Below are 22,571 nucleotides of genomic sequence, written 5' to 3' on the forward strand. Positions count from 1 at the left end.
TCCAGGTGTGATAGAAGCGCTATATGTTTCATATTTGATTAAATTAAAAATTATGCTCCTTCAAATAGCTAGATAACAAAAGTTATTTCAGTTTTTAGTAGAGAAACTAAGCAGGAGGTAACTTCATGGTTTTCATCATTACAATTCAGTCTGTGGTAGAATAAAAATAAAATCCAATATCCTGGCAAATCAATGCATTTTCCACTTTCATTTTTCTTATTGTACTCTACTTTTAACTTTTCCATTAAGCTCAGAGTGTAGTGAAGAAGTTGTAAATTCAATGACAAATACTGAACAGATGAACCAGAAACCAGGGCAGTAGAAGGATCAGTGGATGAAGTTCTGGGCAGCTTCCTTCTCACAAGCCCTTAGGATGTAAAGAATACTGTGTAGTTGGACACCAGTAGTCCCACTTGTAATCCTAGCTACTCAGGTGACTGACATCTGAGAATCCCAGTTTGAAGCCATCATAGGGAGAAAAGTCCATGAGCCTCCTATCTCCAACTAACCAGCAAAGAGTTGGAAGTGGAGGTGTGGCTCAAGTGGTAGAGCTCTAGCCTTGAGTGAAAACACTAAGAGATAGCACCTGGACCCTGAATTCAAGAATGCTATGTATTCATCAAGTGAAATATTCACCATTGTGTTGCATTTGTTAATATGTTTTTTCAGAACAAATTAAACATCAAATAAGATGGAAAATTGTGAAAGGTCTGAAGAGATGCAAGATAATTATCAGAGAAATGGGTAAGTATTCCCTAAATTCTTTGAAAGGTATTCTTCTGCAACTTCATACACAACCTTATCCTTTCCACAGCTATAGAAAAAAAATCCAAAAATATTTTTCACCAAATACCTGATTGTGGGTGTATGTCTATTATTCAATTTCCTATAGCTATGATTTATTCATTTAGAGATATAAAATGAACATTTTTTTATTTTTAATTTATTTTATTTGTGAACATACTGTACAGAGGGGTTACAATTACATGGGCAGGATAATGCATACATTTCTTACCAAGCATTGCAGCCTCCTCCTTTGTTTACCCTTCACCTCCCTTCCCAGCCTCCCCCCTCCCCGCCCACCCAATCCTTCCCCCCCCCCTCACCGATGTTGTAAAGCTCGTTTTTGACATGACAATTTGTACTTCTCATTGTTGCAACAGGTCCACCTGAATCCTTAAACGACTTGTTTTTCCCCATCTCCTCCACAAGTTATACTGACATCAAATATAGTGAAAGCGGGGGTTATACTGTGGGGGAGGGACATACAAAGCAACAAAGAGATAATCTTATAAATGTGTTAGAATCACATGCATGAAAGAAAAAAAACATTAAAATACATATCTAAGGGTTCATTTTCCTAACATCACATTATCTGACCTTTTCCGCTTGACTCATATATATACTAGATATTGCAAATAAGGGAAACCATGGGACCTGTGTTTCTTTGGGCCTGGCTTCCTTCACTTAATGTAATTTTTTCCAAGTTTTTCCATTTCCTAACAAATGGGGCAATGTCATACTTTCTGATGGAGGCATAGAATTCCATTGTGTATATATACCACATTTTCTTGATCCATTCATCTACTGAAGGGCATCTGGGTTGGTTCCATATCTTAGCTATGGTAAATAATGCTGCAATAAACATAGTTGTGCTGGTAGCTTTAGTGTGGTCTTGTTTGTAAACATTTGGGTACATGCCCAAAAGTGGGATTGCTGGGTCATAGGGGAGCTCTATGTGAAGTCTTTTGAGGAACCTCCATACTGCTTTCCAAAGTGGTTGAACAAGTTTACATTCCCACCAACAATGAAGTAAGGTTCCCTTCTGTCCACATCCCCTCCAGCATCTGTTGTTGTTAGAGTTCTTGGTTTTTGCCATTCTAACTGGAGTGAGGTGGTATCTCAATGTTGTAAAACGAACATATTTTAAGATCAATTTTATTTTCAGTTTTACCAGAACAATAGCATTTCATTTGCCATACAATCTATAAACCTGCAGAGAATCCTTCAGGTCACATGACTCATTAGTGCTGGGAAAGGCTTCTACAGCCTGTGGTGTCTTTCTGAATTCAATCACCTGTATCAAAAAAAAAAAAAAACATCTTAAGACTGAAGCAAATTGCCCTGGGGGACTTTTCCTTCAGTTTCAAATGGAATTTAATTTCAATTATTCATTATCTTCTTTTAAATTGGAAAATAATGATTGCATGTATTTCCAGGATTTTATGGGATGCTTTGATTCATGTGGATGCTTTGATACATTGTGGACCAATTCGAGCTCATGAACACACCCACCACCTCATATACTTATTTCTGTGATGAGAACATCAAATCTGCTCCTTTAACTGTGTGTGTGTGTGTGTGTGTGCGTGTGCGTGCGCGCGTGCACCATTACTGGGGCTTGAATTCAGGGCCTGGGCACTGTCCCTTAGCTTTTTCCCTTACAGTTAGCATTCTACCATTTGAGCCACAGCTCCCCTTCTGGCTTTTTGTTGGTTAATTGGAGATAAAAACTCTCAGGACATTCCTGCCCGGGCTGGCTTCAAATCACAATCCTTAGATCTCAGCCTCCTGAGTAGCTAGGATGACAAGTGTGAGCCACCAATGCCCAGCTCCTTTAGCAATTTTTAAGAACATAATACGATTAGTAATTATAACCATAGTGCTGTGCAAAAGATCCTTAGAACTTATTCTTCTACTTCACGGAAACTTTGCTTCTCATCCAGTATCTTTCCTTTCTCCGTTCAGTACTCACCCCTCGGCCTCTGGCAGCCACCATCCTCCTCTCTTATTTCTGCAAGTTTATTTCTACAGATTGGACTTTTTATATTCCACATAAAAGTGAAAACAAACAATATTTGTCATTCTGTATCTGACTGTTTCATTTAGTTTCACTTAGTGGCCTCTAGATTTATCCATGCTTTTGTGAATGACAGAATTTCCTTTTTTCTAAAGACTGAATAGTATTGCATTCTGTATCCATATGGTATTTTTTAACCATTCATTGATGTTTGGATAAAAGTTGTTTTCAAATCTTGGCTACAATAAATGGTGCTGAGCAAAATGGAAATATGAACAACTTTTTAGTCTATTGACTTCAACCTTTGTAGTTGGACCTAGAAATTGGATTGTTGAATCACATGCTAATTCTGTTTTTTGTCTTTCAAGATACCTCTATTCTGTTGTACAAAATGGTTGTCATCATAGCAGCGCAGAAAAGTCTATGAGACACTTATCTCCAATAAACTACTCCCCTAAAAAAAGTGACAAGTGGAGCTTTGGCTCAAGTGGTAAAATACTAGCCTTGAGCAAAAGGATGCTCAGGGAAAGCACCAGGCCCTAAGTTCAAGCATCAGAACTGGCACAATCAATCAATCATCAATTAATTAATTAATTTAATTAAAAAATGATGGGGACATGTTGAAAATCAAAAGATCTACACTTCATTAATTCTTCAGTCTTGTTTTGCACTTTTGTCTTTCTAAGCCCCACAAAATGAGATTCCTTTTGTCTCCATCTCTGTAGTTCTGGGATTACAGGCACAGCCTCTAAACCAGCCATTTCTTTAATCATTTTTGTTATTTTTATGAAGTCCATTTTTCCCACTCTTTTGCCACACTAAATACCTTTTCCTAATAAATTCAAAGCTGATTGTCTAACTTGTATGCCATAGGATAATTGCACACAGGAGTAATGAAGAGATATAGTTGCTACAAGACTTCTGCATTATCTGTGAACCAAATAAATCCTATCTCTTACATGTTTTACTCGCATATTATAACTTCATAGTTAAAAGTTAAAGTTCTGGATTCAGAAACACGTGTAATCACTAGCTTGGTAAACGTGAGCTGTTTACACCATGCCTCTGTTATCTCAACAAACAGTACCAGTGACAACTTATTTTCCTAGTAACTTTTTTACATTATATTTTTATTATCTGTAAGTAGTTTGCAAAGGAGTTATCATTCAACAAATCCGTTTATGAATATAATATGTCTTGATTGATGACACCCTGTTCATCATCCTCCCCTATCCCCTTCCAACCCAACCCCTACTCTCAATGTTCTTAATTTTGCAGAATATGTTGAATATTGAATATTATGACTGTATTCTCCACCCCTCCTCTCCTCATTCTTAAAAAATTCTATGTACCGTCTATCGTTAAATTTGTGTCTGAAATTTCAGTTTATATAAACTTGCTACCAAGGGTCATATTTGACACTTCAGCAAGATGTTAGCTGGAGAATTTTGTGAATTTTGCTTCCATTGTAACCTTCCCATTTTAAACATTTATTTTCCAGAGCTTTTCAAGAACAACCTCCTAAATCAAGGAAGCAAGCTGTTGGTGCTATTGAGATAGTAAGTGAAATTGAGTACACAGTATGTTCTATAACAATTTAAGGAATTGTTGACAGTGCATCAAAAGGTTATGTTTTTGGGCTGCATGAATCTATTATTTCTGATAAGGGGCAAGAAAAAAGGAATTTATCAAAGGAAAGTTTCCATCAAGACAAATATAAACAATCTGAAAGTTCCACAAAAAGAGATTTTAAAAAAATAACACAATATCCACACAATGATCTCAAGCCTTCAACAACAATATGTGTGTGTGTGAGTGGGTGTGTATGAGTGTGTGCATATGCATATGTGTGTGATGCATAAATATTCCCAAGGATTATTGTTGATGGATGGTGAATTATGAATTAAGTTTATATTTCAATATTTCCAATAATTATTCATTGATGTGTTACTGTTATCTTAAAGTATCTTAAAAATTATTTGAAAATAGAAACTAATTATCCAATTATCTAAGTATTTTGTATAGTCTGCCTACCAGAAAACTTTTTTAAACATATCTTCAGAATGTTCCAGGCACGATCTCATGAACATGTCCTCTAACCTCCCCTCCACCAAATCTAATATCTTGACCCCCTGTCAATGTTCCAATAAATAGAAATTAAATAACACCTATTGTTTTCAAAAGTGAAAAGCAAACTACCTGGGAAGTAGCAGAATATGTAAGCTTTATCAAGGAGAGAATACCCTATTCTGGGGTATTCTGATACACTCTTATCTGTCGTATTGAAAAATGCAATGGAAATTGCTCCTTAAATATTGATTCATTATTACACGAATAAATAGAAAAACATAGGATTTTTTCAGTCTCTACACATGAGGTATGTCCTAAGTTTCACTTGCTGTCAATGGAAATCTAATGACACTTTGGTGCCATTTTGCTTTTTGTCTTGATCTCTCTCTGTAAGGTAAGTAATGTTTCCATGTTTCAATCATACTTTGGATTTGGAATGGTGTTGTGAGGTCCTGATACAGAAAAAAAGTAGAGTATTTAGAATTTGGATTTGAGGAATTTCTTTTTTATTATAAACAGCCATTTACTCTATTTACTGGATTAAAAATGTCCTATATACAATGAATCCAAGGAGCTTAAAATAATTTTTTTAAAAACGTCATTCTCTACATGTTTACTAGTTGATTAGTGTTTAGCAAACTTAGTGATGCTGAGCCTGGGAACTGAAATTTTGCCAATCAAATTTGCACAAAGTGGGATATTGTTGATGCTTTCTTTGAAATACCTTTGTGTCTGTATGTGCTGGTACTGGGGCTCGAACTCAGTGCCTGGGCACTGTCCTTCAGATTTTTTGCTCAAGGCTAGTGCTCTACCACTTGAGACACACCTCCACTTCCAGTTTTGTGGGAGGTTTTTCGGGGAGGGAGGGTGTCGCGCTCGTGAGGCTTAAACTCAAGGCTTGGGCATTGTCCCTGAGCGTTTTTGCTCAAGTCTAGCACTCCACCACAGCATTATTTCTGGTTTTTGGGTGGTTAACTGGAGAAAAGAGTCTCATGGACGTTCCTGACCAGGCTGTCCTTGAACTGCAATTCCCAAATCTCAGTCTCCTTAATAGAGAGGATGACAGGCATGATTGATGAGCTAGGATTACAGGCATGTGCCACCAGCAGCCTGGTCTACTTGTATGTGTAGAAAGAAGCTTTGTATTTGTGCTTGTGACCTGACCTATGATATCATTTGACCTTTGATATCAATTGCATTGAGAGAGCTTTCTTAATTTTTCAATGTCTTCTTCAAAAGTGACTGTAAATTCTTAACATTGAGTGTTTGGATTTTTTTTACTTTATATATAAATGCATATCCATGACGTAATTTACTCAATCTCTTAACCAACTGGCAAAGTAGCATCTTCTTGGAGGTGAAAGCTGCATGCTGGTGTCTGTCCATTCGCTGTCGTAACCCTACTGAGCTTTGCTTCCCTCAGTTCCGCTTTGCTGATGGCATGGATATCACCCTCATGGCCCTGGGAATCCTGGCATCTTTGCTGAACGGAGCCTGTCTCCCGTTACTGTCACTGATTTTAGGTGAAATGAGTGACTACCTTATTAGTGGATGTCTAGTCCAAACCAACACAAGTGAGTAGACAATTTATTGTTCTGTATTACTGGGTACTCAGAAACACAAACAAAACAGACACTGATGTCACAGTGAAAGATTCTTGTTGGGTAAAACAATGTCCATGTTACAGACAATGATGCTGCTATTATTCAGCATTGCTAGACACTGGAGAACAAAAGTCTATATTCTTCAGCATTCTCTAGAGAAACCATTAAAGCATATATCCAATAGCTTGCATAAAAAAATAACCAGTATGTCTGCATAGATGTATCTATCTGTTCCTGTGTGAGAAAGAGAGAAAAACAGACATGGATAGATTCACATTATTCTTTAGAAGATAAATTCCAGTGACCTTCCTATGTACAGAGACAGCCTCCAGTCTTTTTATATAGTGGGTATTATATATGTACGTACGTACATATGTATGTATGTATGTATGTACATATGTATATGTAATGCCCTCATTTTTAAAGATACTTTTCTAAATTCCACACTGAGAAGCTGTTAAGATTGGAACTAATAACTCACTGAAATCTTAACTGTCTTTTACACAGTGGTCTTGGTGTATCTAAAGACAGTGTCTTCCCTCTGTAACCGACTCAGTTTTTTTCTTTTTTTTCAGTTGTGGGGCTTGGACTTAGGACCTGGGCACTGTCCCTGAGCTCTTTTGGCTCAAGTCTAGTGCTCTAACAGTTCAAGCCACAGTTCCAGGCCGGGTTTTCTGGTGGTTAATTTGAGATAGGAGCCTCATGGCAGGGCTGACTTTGAACCGCGATCTTCAGATCTCAGCCTCCTGAGTAGCTAGGATTACAGGCGGGAGCCACTAGTGGGCCTGTCTACTTGGCTTTAACTAGAATTTACAGTATCTTCTTTTCCACCCAAAGTCTAGTCTTCGAAGTGTTTCAATCTTGTTTGAATGGACCAAAACTATTGTTTTCCCTCTGTGTCCTTCCATACAATGATTTCTTCTAAAGAGTTAGGAGTGGGGGAGGTGAAGTTTTATGATACGAGCAGAATTAAATACATATACGAATTTTAGAGCTCATCCTTTAATTATATACACCAAACAAAAGCAAAATTACTTGTCATTATTTACACGGATCTACCAGATCATTGAGTTATTTTTTATTCAGTACAACTATGTCTCTATAAATGACAAACCCAGCCACCTAAGACAACTTTCTTAGGGGACCTACTTTAGAAAGGAGGAGACAGTACATATCTAACTGATAATGCTGTGGTATATTTTGTCAATATGGTGCTAGACAGCTTTTTGGAACTAAGCACAACTCCTGACATAACAATGGAAAGCACTAGATTTTGTTTGAGGTCTAGTTATGAAATAGTATGGTTTAACTTATAAATTCATATCCCTTACAACTTAAAAAGTAACTATGTTTTGCAGCAAATTATCGGAACTGTACTAAAACTCAAGAGAAGCTGAATGAAGATATGCTCATGTAAGTCCAAATGAAGCACTAATTTCATGCTCATTGAATGCTGCTTTATTTACTACTTGTAGAGAAAAGCAACTGTTATGTGTGTCTAAAGACCAACGTCTACATAAATGATTAAAACAAAGTGTGCTCTTCTTTTGTTTTATATGAGTATGTTCTTTTCCGTTTAAATGGAATACAGGTCGTATGTTTTGAGTGGTATTTGACCAAGTTGTCTTCAGCAGAAAAGTTGTAGGGATTTTCATTGCGTGCCAATTTGGCCCTTAGAACTGATAGTAATATCCCAGAGGAAGGACTTGATGATCTTCCTTTAAAAAAAGACAGATCATTTTCTTCCTTGGTGCCATTGATTCATGCCTATAATCCTAGCAACTTAAGAGGTTGGGACCCAATGGATCACAGTTCAAAGCTATCAGGGTAGAAAAGTCTACTTCAATTTCATCTCCAAAATAGCCAGCAAAAAATTGGGCTGGCAGGAAGGCTCAAGTGGTAGAGCACCCTTCCCAGACAAGCAATCAAGTAAACAGAGTAACAACAAATATATTTTTCTTCTTTTTAATTATAATAGAAAATATCATTTCTATGAAAGTCAAACGTCAAACATTGAAGAGTTGAAGATGTAGCTCAGTGGTAGAACACTGACCTAGCATAACAACACTCTGGGTTTTAGCATCAGTACATCCTCTCTCTCTCTCTCTCTCTATCTATCTACCTATCTATCACTGTGTCTCACACACACACACACACACACACACACACACACACACCACAAAATCTTGAAAAGATGGATGCAACAAACATTGTAAAAATAATAGTTTTTTTCAAATGAAGGTTTTATTTTAACTAATATTGAAGACAATTTATTCAGACTATTAATGAGTATCCAGACTAAATATTATAAAGTGTGAAATTTTAACAATTCATAAGAACACTCTGGTTTCATAAGTATGTATGGAGTAGTACACTTTTCCCAACACATGCTGCAGTTGCTGGAAGGATTCACCTACACTGCAGATGTACACTGGATTTCCCCAGTGTTTCCCCTGGATCTAGTGGAGCCTGTCATCTCCTTTAAAGCAAAATCTTCATCCTGCCTAACCCCAGGGACACCATGGCCTGCAATAGTGTCTAAACACCTCAATTCTTAGCCTCCATTGCCCAATATATCAGCCATAGCACATATGGCTATATGAATATAAACTACTTAAACGAAGTAAAACTACTCAAATTAAGTAAAAAGAATTCAGTTACTCACCTTAGTCACTTACCAAGTGACTAAGTGGGTAGCCACACCTGGCCAGATACACTGACTTAAAAAAAAGTTGTCTTATAATTGTCTTATTCTTGACTTATCAGAGCTCTTTGCAAATAAATTCTGGACACACGTTCTTTCTCTTCAAATAACAAGCATTGATCTTATTAACGTCCTTCACAGGTCACTCTGAATTGCTCTCTCTTGGGTATTGTCATTGTCCTCCAAACAAAAGGCCAAGACTTGTTCTTGTACGTGGTTGTGCTTCTACGGCCTCATTCAGGAGCACCCAGTATATGTTATTAAATGACCACATCTCTTATCTGGTCTCCTAGTAGGGCATTTATACTAGGTTCCGTTTCTCTGTGGTTGTTATGAATGCCACATGTCCATCCAAATAGACAAATCTTCATATCTGAAATCTTTTCATCAGAGGCTGTAAGCACAATTGTTTCTTTTTTTCTTTTTTTATTTTGACAGTCCTAAGGCTTGAACTCATGCCCTGGGCACTGATCCTGAGCTTGTATACTCCAGGCTACCATTCTACCACTTGAACCACAGCTCTACTTCTAGCTTTTTGGTGGTTAATTAGAAAAAAAGAGTCTCATGGACTTTCCTGCCTAGGCTAACTTTAAAACCATGACCTCAGCTCTCAGCCTCCTGAGCAGCTAGGATTCCAGCCATGAGCCACTGGGAGCTGTCAATAAACATTTCTTAACTCTGTTTCTCCCATAACTATCTTAGTTGACGTCATGTATCTTTCCCATATGAGAATATTAAACATACTGAATGAGGGTATACATGACAGATATGTTTTTAATACTAATTGCTGTGAATAATATGAGAAAGACAAACGAGGTTATTCTGTTATATGTATATATGCGTATTGTTATTTTTAGCTATTTTTAGGCTCTACCATCAATTTTATCCAATATAATGATCTGATAAATTTCGTTCCTTCATCTGATGGAGATGATTTGTGCTTCCATCTAACATTCCAATGCTCTTTCTTCAGGCTGACTCTGTATTATGTATGCATAGGAGTGACGGCCCTGGTATTTGGCTATCTACAGATTTCCTTTTGGGTTACAACTGCAGCACGCCAGACCAAGAGAATTCGAGAACAGTTTTTCCACTCCATTTTGGCTCAGGACATCAGCTGGTTCGACGGCTGTGACATCGGCGAACTTAACACGCGCATGACCGAGTAAGTAGACGAACAGGTAGCAAGCAACCTGTCAGCTTTGTTCCCTTACCCAGCATGCCTCTGACTCGGTCCCTTTCATTGACTTGTTACAGGGACATCAACAAAATCAGCGATGGTATTGGAGACAAGATTGCTCTGTTGTTTCAAAACATGTCGACCTTTACTATTGGCCTGGCGGTTGGCTTGATGAAGGGCTGGAAACTCACCTTGGTGACTCTGTCCACATCGCCTCTTATAATGGCTTCCGTGGCAGTGTGTTCTAGAGTAAGGACACAGGGGGCAGTGGCCACATGCACACGTGTGGGCTTCGGGCCTGACTGGGTGTGTCAAAACCACATGGATAAGCAGGAATGGAAAGGAATAAAAGTCGTCTTTAATGTCCCAGAATACAAAGGGATACTCTCAACCATAAATACTCCTGATCTTGCTAACCATTAAGTACCTTCCAGTCCTCAAATCGTGACTACAATGAGGCTTTTTTTAAATATCCTCCTAAGAATAAAGAGTAAATAAATGTCCCTCTCCATTTAGCAGCTGATTCAGCTTCACCTGATAGTGTGAATAAAGTATGAAATACATCTGCTGCAAGAGACATCTGTGCTCTCAACTCCCAGCAAATAGGTTCTAATTCATTCTCCTGCGTAAAACTAAAGGAGAAAAAATATCTTACAGTAATATACACTTAAATTGCTTATATGTCAGGCTCTTCAAGTTTGCATTTTATAAGGCTTTAGCTAATATTTAAAGTGTATTTTGTGTCTATTTTATATATTACATAAGTATACTTCATTTTTTAAAACAAGTTGCATATTTGCATCCTTAATTACATTTTTTAGTCATGTTGAATTGGCACTAATCTTGTGTGTGGCCTGGTTTTGAAATTACTGTTCTTTGTAAAAATCCAAGGCCAGCAATACATCCATACTAGTCCTCTCTATGTCTAGTCGTGGAACACTCTATTGTTGTGTATTTACTAACCTCTTATATTGGAGATACAGTGGTTTTAATTTTGCAATAATGATTGCCCTTTGGGGAAATCAAATCGTAGCATTTTCTGGTTTACCCACATGTAAGATCACTCACATGTAATATACTACTAAGATGCATTATTATATTAAATAAAGAAGTGAGGATCAAAATGTCCCTAAATTACTACATATACCAGAATAGTTTTTAGCATCTTCCAATTCAAGTTAAATTGTCTGGCATTTATTAAATATTCACAATGTTCAAGGCTTTGCCCAATATGATATTTCTCCTCCAGTGATAAGTTCTCAGAATAATCATATTCATTAAGTGAACTCGGAAAATAGTGTGTATTTCTGAGCTCATGTTACTGCTGAACTTTTAGAGGGGTGTGTGTGTGTGTGTGTGTGTGTGTGAGTGTGTTGTGTGTGTGTGTGTGCATATGTACTGATCCTGGAGCTTGAACTCAGGACCTGGACACTGTCCCTGAGCTTCTTTTTCTCCTGACCAGCACATTACCCCTTGAGACATAGCTCTACTTCTGGCTTTTCTGGTGATTAATTGTAGATGAGTCTCATGGCCTTTCCTTCCCCAGCCTGGCTTCAAACCTTGATACACAGATCTCAGCCTCCTGAGTAAGTAGGAATACAGAGATGAGCCACCAGTACCCAGCTTGTTAACTCTCAACTTCAACAGCCATCCAAACCTGTAATTCACAATATCAACTTGAAATGATATGCTGTGTGCATGGCTGTGTTATAATCTCCCAGACCTGAAAGCGACCACATTGCTTTTCTCTTCACCAAACTGTTATGATAATCACTAACCTATGAAGAGTTAGTAAGAGGGACAGATAACAGAGGAAAGGGTGCATCTGACTTCAAACCTTGGAAAATCAAATACTTGCATCAACAACAACATCCTCCTAGTGTTGGAGAAAAAGCACTTATTCAACAGGTGAATTATGCACACCTGTGCTGCTTCCTTCATTTTCCTCTTCCCACAATGCCACAATGCCCCCAAAAGAACAATATCTCTCAAGTCTTTCCCAATTGTCCAGTGAAGCTACCTATGTCTAAAACAGTTTTCAAAGGTAAAGGGAGAGCTGGGCACCAAGTGGCTCAAGCTTGTAATCCTAACTACTCAAGAAGCTGAGATTTGAGGATTGTGGTTCAAAGGCAGCCTAGGCAATAAAGTCCTGTGAGACTCTTATCTCCAACTAGCCACCAAAAAGTCAGAAGTGGAGGTGTAGCTCAAGTGGTAGTGTACCAGCCTTGAGGAAAAAAATAAAGCTCAGGAACAGCATCCAGGCTCTGAATTCAAGCCCAGGATTCACACACACACACACACACACACACACACACGGTACAAGGACAGAAAATAATGATGTTCCACCAAGTAGAAAAAAATGTAGGGGTGGTGAGGCTACCTTGAATTCTGACTGCATCTGAACTCAATGCGTGGTGCCCTGCTCACGGCCTGGCTTGAGCCTTCCAGCCCCCTGTGCATGGGATCTCTTGCAGATGGTCATCTCATTGACCAGCGAGGAACTGAGTGCCTATGCCAAAGCCGGTGCCGTCGCAGAGGAAGTCCTGTCATCTATCCAAACAGTCATAGCCTTTGGAGGCCAGGAGAAGGAAATCCACAGGTGGGTCTCTTTGATTAAGACAAAACATGCTGCTTGTTTTCAGTTCGTCTCCCCCCCCCCCAAAGGCTATTCCATGGTATTGTGTCTTTGCTAGGTATACACAGAATCTTCAAGATGCAAAGGATGTTGGTATAAAAAAGGCTATCGCTTCCAAACTGTCCCTGGGGGCCGTGTATTTTTTTATGAATGGAACCTATGGGCTGGCTTTTTGGTATGGAACCTCCTTGATTCTTAGTGGAGAGCCTGGCTACACCATCGGGACCGTGCTTGCTGTAAGTCTTGCTTGAGAACAAAGGGAATTAATCTAGATGATGTCTTCTTTCCTAGAGCTTAGTCACAATTGTTTTTACACACCAATAGTTACTTCCTTCCAAGGAATGATAGGCAATTTTATATTATCCTTCAGCTTGAGGGAATTTATTTCTCCAATGTATTTTATTGTCCCCATTGTGTTTTTAGAAGGGTCATAATGAAATCATCACTTGCAGGCACATAGTTTTTCTTATTTCACCAGTCAAAACAACCAGTCTCTAGTAGGACATTTCCTTTCATGCCTACCAAGATACAATGGCACTCAAGAATCACCTCTGAAGTGTAATAGTCTTTGGACGGCATACACTTCCTCTGTCCATTTAGCATACAATAATGTTAAAAAATAAATTACTGGAACCAGATACCAGCGGCTTATGCTTATAATCCTAGCTACTCGAGAGGCTGAGATCTGAGGATTGTGGTTCAAAACCAGCCCAAGACAGAGAAGTCTGTCAGACTCTTATCTCTAGTTAACCAGAAAGCAGGCCAAAAGTGGAGCTGTGGCTCAAGTGGTAGAGCACCAACTTTGAGCAAAAACCTCTATGGGACAGGGCTCAGTCCCTGAGTTCAAGTCCCAGTACCACCCAGAACATAAAAAAATTAGAGAAAAAAATACATACAGCTCTGTCCAACATTACTATTTGGTGTCATTGAAGTGCTTAGGGGTTATATATTCAAATTTTAGTTTATTCAATGATCTCTCAAATTTCATCAGTCGACAACTGGTCAGCTCAGGATTAGGGGGCGTTTGCCGCAGTGAAGTGATCTGTTCCGTACACTACAGCTCTTGTTTGGTCTTCCCATTCCAGGTAGACCTCCTTTCAACTCAATTCATCTTTTGGTTTCAGGCATCCCTTCGAGAGCACCCACACTATGTTAGAGCTCTTTCTGCAAGTCAAATGTGAGCATGAAGATTTTTGGCTAACCCTTGCTCCTTTACCCACCCACCCCCCAACCGCACCTAGCTCACAGAGTTCTTTCCAGGGAAGGGCTAACAGGCACCAAAGCTCACCTCCTTACCCATAGCTCCATGCTCAGGTCATCAGTCTCAGTCAGCTCAGTTTCCTACTCGGATGGCCCAGCAGGTGGTAACCATAAAACCACAGAAAAATTCAGAGTTGTTCCTGCTGGGTACCCATGGCTCTCACCTGTAAATTCTAGCTACTCAGGAAGCTGAGATATTTTCAAAGGGCTTTGAAAATCCAAAATATCAAGCTGGGAAGGTGGCTCAGTGGTAGAGTGCTTGCCTCGCATGCATGAAGCCCTGGGTTCAATTCCTCAGCACCACATAACCAGAAAAAGCCAGAAGTGCCACTGTAGCTCAAGTGATAGAGTGCTAGCCTTAAGCAAAAGAAGCTCAAGGACAGTACTCAGGCCCTGAGTTCAAGCCCTAGGACTGGCAAAAGAAAAGAAAAGAAAATCCAAAATATTCTTATCTCCAATGAACCAGCAAAAAAAAAAAAAAAGGAGTGGAAGTGTGGCTCACATAATAAAGCCTTGAGTCGAAAAGGCCAAACTATGAGGCTGGGAAGGTGGCTCAGTGGAGAATGGTTGCTTTGCATGTAGGATGCCCTGGGTTCAATTCCTCAGCATCACATAAGCAGAAAAGCCAGAAGTGGTGTTGTGGCTCAAGTGGTAGAGCATTAGCCTTGAGCTGAAGAGCTGAGGGACAGCGCCCAGGCCCAGAGTTCAGGCCTCACAACCGACAAAAAAAAAAAAAAAAAAAAAGAAGAAAAAGAAAAAAAAGAGAAAAGGCCAAACTAGATCATGAGATCCTGAGTTCAAGTCCTAGTACCAGAAACAAACAACAACACACACACACACACACACACACACACACACACACACACACGTTATTCTATATTAGAAAATAAAGTCGTTGGGTTTATTTGCATTTGGAGTCCTTGGGTTTGTTTGCATTGCTTTGTATTTAATCACAGTTTCCATTCTCTCTAACCCAATCTCTCTAATATGTCTGGGAGCCTAAGTATGTACTTCACCTTGTGGTTCTGCTTATTCAGGTGCAGAAGGCTAAAGCTCATTTCTTGTTTCTGCAGGTTTTCTTCAGTGTAGTTCACAGTAGTTACTGCGTTGGAGCCGCTGCCCCACACTTTGAAAACTTTATAGCTGCCCGGGGAGCTGCCTTTAATATTTTCCAGGTTATTGACAAAGTAAGACCCCTATTTCCCTGAGAGCTAACAACTTTTATTGCAAAGGGGGACACCATAAACAAGGCACTATCAGGTTTGTTACAATGGGTATTAACCATGCTGGCCAGCTGCCTATGGAAAGAAAAGTGGCTTTTAAGTTGCTTTTAAGAGGGGACTATGTTTTATGCAAATCTTTATGTCTATCTTAATGTCCTTCTAAAACAGAAAGGGAAAACATTGTACAAAAGAAAACCATCTTTAAGCTTTTTTATAACGTCCTCTTTATTTCTCCAAGATACCCAGTATAGATAACTTTTCAACAACTGGATATAAACCTGAATGCATAGAAGGAACTGTAGAATTCAAAGATGTCTCTTTTAGTTATCCATCAAGACCATCCATCAAGGTAGGTCAAATTCAACAGTATTGTGCGGCTTTCTGATCTGCCACTGTCTGAGATCTTCTCTTATAAGATTATCTAGGATCGTTTTGAACAAGGTTTTGGCTCCTGAGCTTTACAGACTTGAGTACGCAGACAGACAGACAGATACGCAAGGGACAAATTACTCTGCAACAGCTATTTATAGTTTCCAGTAGTTTTTTTGTTTTTTGGTTTTTTTTTTCTACTACAGTTGCCCAACAAGCATTTTTTAGCTCTATGGGAACTCCACGTTGGATTTCAGAGCGCGCCAAATGCCTTGGGTTGTTGGCGCCACCTACTGGTTGTGCCTGGATATTACCTCACTCCGCAAGGATAACTCAATGTGATCACAAGATTTTCTGATGGAAGGCAGGTGCTGAGCCTTTTCCCTGCCCCTGCCCCAGACTTTCAGCATCTGCAATCATCCTTGCAATCTACACACACACTTGCTTACACATTCACACACTCACCCAGTGCGTTCTCCATCATTCACTTCGTTTTGGGCGAGTTCTTGGGAAGATGTGGCTGTCTCTCATTACCTTCCATTTTACATTTGCTTAATGTATTTAGCCATACTGTTAAAATTCGAAATGAGCAGCTACTAGCAGATCATGTTTTGTCGGAGGAAAGAAGAGTACCAGATTTTAAGTGAAATATACAAAATTAGTAATGACATCAACTTCTACTGTCACAAAGGATTTTTATGATAGCTGATCTTTATTCTTTATTTTTCCTTGCTAAGTTGTTTATTGAAATTCTCTCTTCAAAGCCATTTATTTTCCAAACATTTTTGTTGCCTTATTGTCTTCATTGGACTAGTGATGTCTTCTCTGCTTTTTGCTTAAGATTATCTTTCAGATAACATCATCTTTTTCTTTTTTCTTTTTCTTTCTTTTTCTTTTCTTCATCTCCCCCCCCCCACCCCCACTGGGGTAAGTAAGCCTCAGATTGTGATGTTTCTACCTGATTTTCCTTTGTAGCTATAATTATAGAAATGAACCATCCCTCCCAACTTATTTGGTCATACATGATCTCACTATCTTTTTGTCTGAGTTGGCATCAAACCATGGTCTTCTCAATTTCTACTTCCTAAGCCGCTGGGATTATAGGCTTGAGCCATCATGCCTGACTTAGATCTGTCTATTTTTAGTAGTAGTGTTAGTATTATCATTATTATCTTTAGTAGTGTACAAATGGGTTTCAATTTAACAAGTCAAACTATGAATCCAATGCATCGTGATCAATGTCACCTCCTCCCATCAGTGTTTCTCAATCTCACCCACACCCTCAAGTTTGGTGTCTCCTTTTTTGTATGTACACATTGAATGACATATTTTCCCACCATTCCTCTCTCCAGTCGTCTGTCCCTCCTTCCCTTCAATCCTCCCTCTCCCCAACAAAACATGTTTCAGCTTCCTCTTATTCTGTCTTTAACAGTTCACTAATTATTCAGAGAAGTTACAACGTTGGAATCCTCAGTAATTTACTCTCCTTTAGTCCATTTGTTTTTTGTATATATACCTCTGTATGTTTTCATTTACTTTCATAGTTTAGATCTAAGTTCTACATATGAGAGAAAACATAGTACCCTTTGGTAGCACAAGTTATTTCACTTAACATTTTTTTTCTAAGTTCATCCATTTCCCTGCAAATGGTGTACTAGTATTCTTCCTGATTAATTTGCAAAGTTTATAGAAATATATATCATGTATTTTCTTGATCCATTTATTCATGGAGGTCATTTGGGCTGTTTCCATAACTTAGCTATGAGGAATAGTTCAGCAGCAAACATCAATGTGCAAGTGTCTTTACCATATCCTGACTTGTAAGACTGGCTAGATCCCTAGGAATAGTATTGCTGGATCATAGGGTAGTTCAATGTTTAGCTATGGAAGAATCTCTAAACTGCCTTCCAAAGAGTTTGCATTATTTACATTCCCACCAATAGTGTAATAGGGCTGCTTTTTCACCCATATTTCAACGAGCATTTGTTTGAATTTTCAGATGCTGACTCATCTTACCGGAGTGAGATGGAATCTGGGTTATTTTGAGTTGCATTTCTTTTATGGCCAGAGGTGTTGAGCATTTCTTCATATGCTTATTGGCCATTCTTACTTGTTCTTTAGAAGAAGAACAGTCTATGTTTAGCTCCTTTGCTCATTTATTAATTGGGTTATTGATTCTTTAGAGTTTTCCTGTCTTGAGCTCTTTTTATATTCTGGATATTAGGCCCTTGTCAGATTTATAGCTAGCTGGCAACTAGATCTATTTATAGAGAGAAGTGATGAAAAATTCTTTCTGGCTTATTTTCCAAAGTTATAGGCCATCAAACATGCAACATGAAAGAAAATTTATTCTTGAGTGTCACGGAAGAATTGTGTTTTTGTGTGTATAATTGTACAGCGAATTCACGAAAATACATACAACTATTATAGCTATTCCTAACTGTTGGTTTACACCCGTGTATTCTGAAAGGTTCTGAAAGGTCTGAATCTCAAGGTCAAGTCTGGAGAGACAGTGGCCTTGGTGGGCCCCAGTGGCAGCGGGAAGAGCACCATGGCCCAGCTTCTGCAGAGGCTCTATGATCCTGATGACGGTTTTGTAAGTGCGGGTCCCGATGGTATGGCTTGCATATATTACCTATCCCAGTGTGCTGGGGCTCAGTCTTCTCATTTTTATTAGTGAAGCTGAGAGAGACTATATTGGTTTTTTTCTATGAATTTGTTCGTTCAACAAATGCATTAGAACCTTGGCATCCACAGGTAGGTGGCCCCAAGGACGCCACCATTGATGATGAATGGTGGAACGCCCAGAATACACAGAGTTCAATGCTCTGAAATGACTCAAATTCATCTATACCATATATCCAGTAGTAGATCAGCGTGTCCATAACTTGAGTAGTACTCTACATGGCATAGACTACAGTACTACCAGTTTCCACATTGGTTCTACCCACTAAACCCAGTGACTCACACACACGCAGGACAATGCTTTACTAGTACAAAGATTCTAACATCACACCTGCACAACGTGAGAAAATTTTCCTCAAAATAGTTTAATTCACCTTATATGTGTTATACACTGCCATCTAGTGGTGCTCTTGAAAACTACATTTAAATTTCTCACCTAATTTGGTGTTTGGGAGAATTACTGTAATTTTAACCTTTTTGACATAGCTAGGGCAAGTTTTTTGTTTTTTACCATTTGAAGAGGATATTTTCACAAAATTAAGAACAGAGAAGCACTCAGACTAGCACTCAATGATCTCAATGAGCTCCTCTGCATCAACTGAGCTATGTGATATATACGTGAAGAATTGGGGGAATTTATTTTTCTTGTTTTGATCTCATTTGAAATGTCTTTTGGTTTTATTTATTTAATTAGTTATTTATTTACCATGCTTAATCATAGCCACATGTAAAAATATGAGGCACTAGGTTATAACTACAAGGTGTTTTGCTACTTCTTTAATAGGCTGTAGGAATCCCTAGATTCTAGGAATTCCTAGGTTCTAGGAATTCCTAGGTTCTTCAGTAAATAAAAAACACTGTTTTCATCAGATTTTCATTCTAATAAGCAGAGATAGCTAAACAACATACAGAACAAGTATTAATGTGATACAATAAAAACAAATTCATATATTAAACAAAACTATGACAACATTTTATAGTGTCTAGAACTTACAAAGATTTTCAAAATTTGATCTAGGCATGGTGGTGCATGCCTGTAATCTAAGCAGTCAGGGAGCTGAGGTAGTATCACAAGTTCAAGGCCAGCATGGGCTATTCAGTAAGATTGTCTCAAAAGAAGAAACAATAAACAATGACAGCAACAAAAATGAATGTCAGGATGTGTCAGATCATTTTAGAAGAATGATATCTATAGAAAATATCTCTCTTCTCTAATCTCTGATGTTGCACTTAACTTTCTCACCCTTGTTAATAGTATGGAAAACAAGGCAGAGTTATCACATGGACAAAGCAATATTTCCACATAAATAATTCTTAATGCTTCATTCAAAGTTTCACCTGCTTCCCCCCCCAAAAAAAAATCTACTCCCTAGGGCCTGATTTCCTTTGCATTTCACTTTTTAACTACCTTAGATTCAGAGTCTATTCTTATGTTCTTAAATTTCTGGAAGAGCATTCTATGTATAAAGCAGTTGTTTAGAATACTCACCTGTTTCCAGGCAAATGCCAGGGTTGGCAAGCAATAGCCAGCCTGTAATCACCGTGCTTGGGCTCCTGTCATTAGATATGTATCAGCATTGCAAAGGGAAGACAGGGTCACTGCAGATCACTGGTATCCATGAACAGAACACACCAGTTTTTGTGGGTTAGTGAGGCACTGAAGGTTTAAAAAAAAAAAGAAAAAAAGAAGGCAGGAAGGAAGATAGAAAGAGAAGAAAGAAAGAAAGAAAGAAAGAAAGAAAGAAAGAAAGAAAGGAAGGAAGGAAGGAAGGAAGGAAGGAAGGAAGGAAGGAAGGAAGGAAGGAAGGAAGGAAGGAAGGAAGGAAGGAAGGAAAGAAAGAGAGGGGGAGGGAAGGAAGGAACAGAAGGAAGAGAAGAAAGTGAAAAAAGAAAGAAGGGAGGGATGGAGGGAGAAAGAAAGGAAGAGAAAGAAAGAAAGAAAAAAAAGAAAGAAAGAAGAAAGGAAGGAAGAGAGAAAGAAAAGAAAAGGAAAAGAAAAGAAAAGAAAAAAGCAAGCCACCTAAGGCCTGGAACTTACACCCCATTCAGTCTTAAAACTGAAGGAGGGCTGGGATATAGCTCAAAGTGCTTGCCTAGCAAGTGCAGTATCCTGGGTTTGATCCCCAGTACCAAAAAAAGAAAAGACAAAAACAAACAAAACCCCTCAAGTTCATGTAATAACATTTGTAGCACCTAGAGTATTATATGTGTGTAAGTTATAGTATATGTAACTAGCACCTGATATATGATTAATATCAAGTATATGTAATTAATACCTGGTATAGATAATTAATACCTAATTTGTGGGTCTTAAGACAAAGGTGCTCTAATAAGATTTTAAGACAGTCTTTTTTATAAGTTTGTTTCATTCCCATCTACCAGAAGAAATCTACTGACTTCACAACTAGTATGTGCAGCACAGCTCATCTTTTGTTTTATTTTGCTTTTTTGCTTTTTGCTCCAGGAAGGGGCTTGAACTCAGGTTCTTTCAAAATCGTGGCTGGTGCGCTACAGTTTGAGCGCAGCTCCACTTTCAGGATTTTGCTGGTCAATTGGAGTTCAGAGTTTTGCATACTTTTCTGCCTAGAATGGCATCAACCTCAATGGTCGGGTCTCAGCCTCCTGAGCATCTTGGATTGATGACCGCCAGGCGCGGGGCACGAGCTCCCAGCAGCCTGTTTCTGATGGCTTCTCAGCTGCTATTTGAGACGAGGAGGGGAACCCCTCGAGCCGGGCCGTTCAGTGAAAGTCAACCCCCTCCATTCTTCCTCTGTCTTGGCAGATAACCGTGGATCAGAATGACATCAGAGCCCTAAACGTGCGGCACTACCGGGAGCAGATTGGAGTGGTGAGCCAGGAGCCCGTGCTGTTCGGGACGACCATCAGGAACAATATTAAGTTTGGACGAGACGGAGTGACTGACGAGGAGATCGAGAGAGCCGCCAAGGAGGCGAACGCCTACGACTTCATCATGGAGTTCCCGCAGGTGAGCCCACCGAGGAAGGACGCGGGGTGAGGGCTGGTTTGGGGTTGCCCCCGATGAACTATCCAGTGGGAAGGGAGCGTGCTGACAGCCAGAGCGGACAGGCATCGTCCACCTGGGACTGGCTTGAGAGAGCTGTGCAAGAATAGCAAAGCAGTAGGAGGTAAAACGCATCAGACCAAGCTGAAAACTGGCACAGCTACACACACACACACACACACACACACACACACACACACACACACACACACGGCCTGAAACAAGCACAGGGCAAGAGATTGTTTGCATACGGATGAGGTTCATGTCAGATAAGAAATGTGGAATCGTATTTGTGAAGAGAGGTAATACAAAGCTGAGCGCTACTAGTTCGTGCCTGTAATCTTAGCTACTCAAGAAGCTGAGATCTGTGGATCCTGGTGTGAAGGCAGCCTGGTCAGCAAAGTCTATGAGACTCTTCTCTACAATTAAGCACCAAAAAGCCCGAAGTGGAGCTGCAGCTCAAGTAGTAGAGTGTTAGCCTTGAATGGAAACAATTAAGGGACAATACTTAGGCCCTGGGCTGATGCTGCGGGACTAGCACAGAAGGTGTGGAGGGAGAGAGGAAGAAAGGGAGGGGGAGAAAGGGTAAGAAAGAGAAAGAGCAAGGGAGAGGAAGAAAGGGAACAAGGAAGAGAGGAGAATGGGGGAAGAGAGAGAATAGAACTTGAAACTCTAGGCAAATAGGAGATATTAGACCTTAATGAGTATTGATACAAAGTTACATTTTCAAAAGACAGATGATTCACATTATAATCCTAGCTACTCGGGAGGCTGAGATCTGGAGGTTAGTGGTTCAAAACCAGATCTCGTAGAAAAGTTTACAAGACTCTCATCTCCAATTAGCCAAATAAAAATATCAAAACTGGGGGTCTGGATCAAGGGATAGAGCATCAGCCATGAGTGAGTGAGGGAAGAAGGAACTGAGTTCAAGACCCAGTATCCATACAAAAATAAACAAGCAAAAAAATAAACTGAGGCAGGCTGGATAGGAACTGAACAAGGCACAAGGAAGCTAGCTC

General features: G+C 39.3%; 1 protein-coding gene across 1 annotated transcript in view; it reads left to right on the top strand.

The window, feature by feature from the left end:
• Positions 1-691: 691 nt before the first annotated feature.
• Positions 692-22,571, top strand: part of Abcb5 (ATP binding cassette subfamily B member 5) — a 78,684-nt gene continuing 56,804 nt past the window's right edge. Inside the window, exons 1-12 of the mRNA XM_042695830.1 lie at positions 692-744; positions 4,302-4,359; positions 6,294-6,444; positions 7,833-7,887; positions 10,152-10,343; positions 10,436-10,607; positions 12,833-12,957; positions 13,052-13,229; positions 15,327-15,440; positions 15,715-15,825; positions 18,316-18,441; positions 21,313-21,516. Of these exons, the coding sequence (XP_042551764.1) occupies positions 692-744; positions 4,302-4,359; positions 6,294-6,444; positions 7,833-7,887; positions 10,152-10,343; positions 10,436-10,607; positions 12,833-12,957; positions 13,052-13,229; positions 15,327-15,440; positions 15,715-15,825; positions 18,316-18,441; positions 21,313-21,516 (1,539 nt within the window). The remainder of the gene's footprint in view (positions 745-4,301; positions 4,360-6,293; positions 6,445-7,832; positions 7,888-10,151; positions 10,344-10,435; positions 10,608-12,832; positions 12,958-13,051; positions 13,230-15,326; positions 15,441-15,714; positions 15,826-18,315; positions 18,442-21,312; positions 21,517-22,571) is intronic.

This window comes from Dipodomys spectabilis, unplaced genomic scaffold (assembly GCF_019054845.1).
Source record: "Dipodomys spectabilis isolate Male_0828 unplaced genomic scaffold, ASM1905484v1 ptg000190l, whole genome shotgun sequence".
NCBI classification, from domain to species: Eukaryota; Metazoa; Chordata; class Mammalia; order Rodentia; family Heteromyidae; genus Dipodomys; species Dipodomys spectabilis.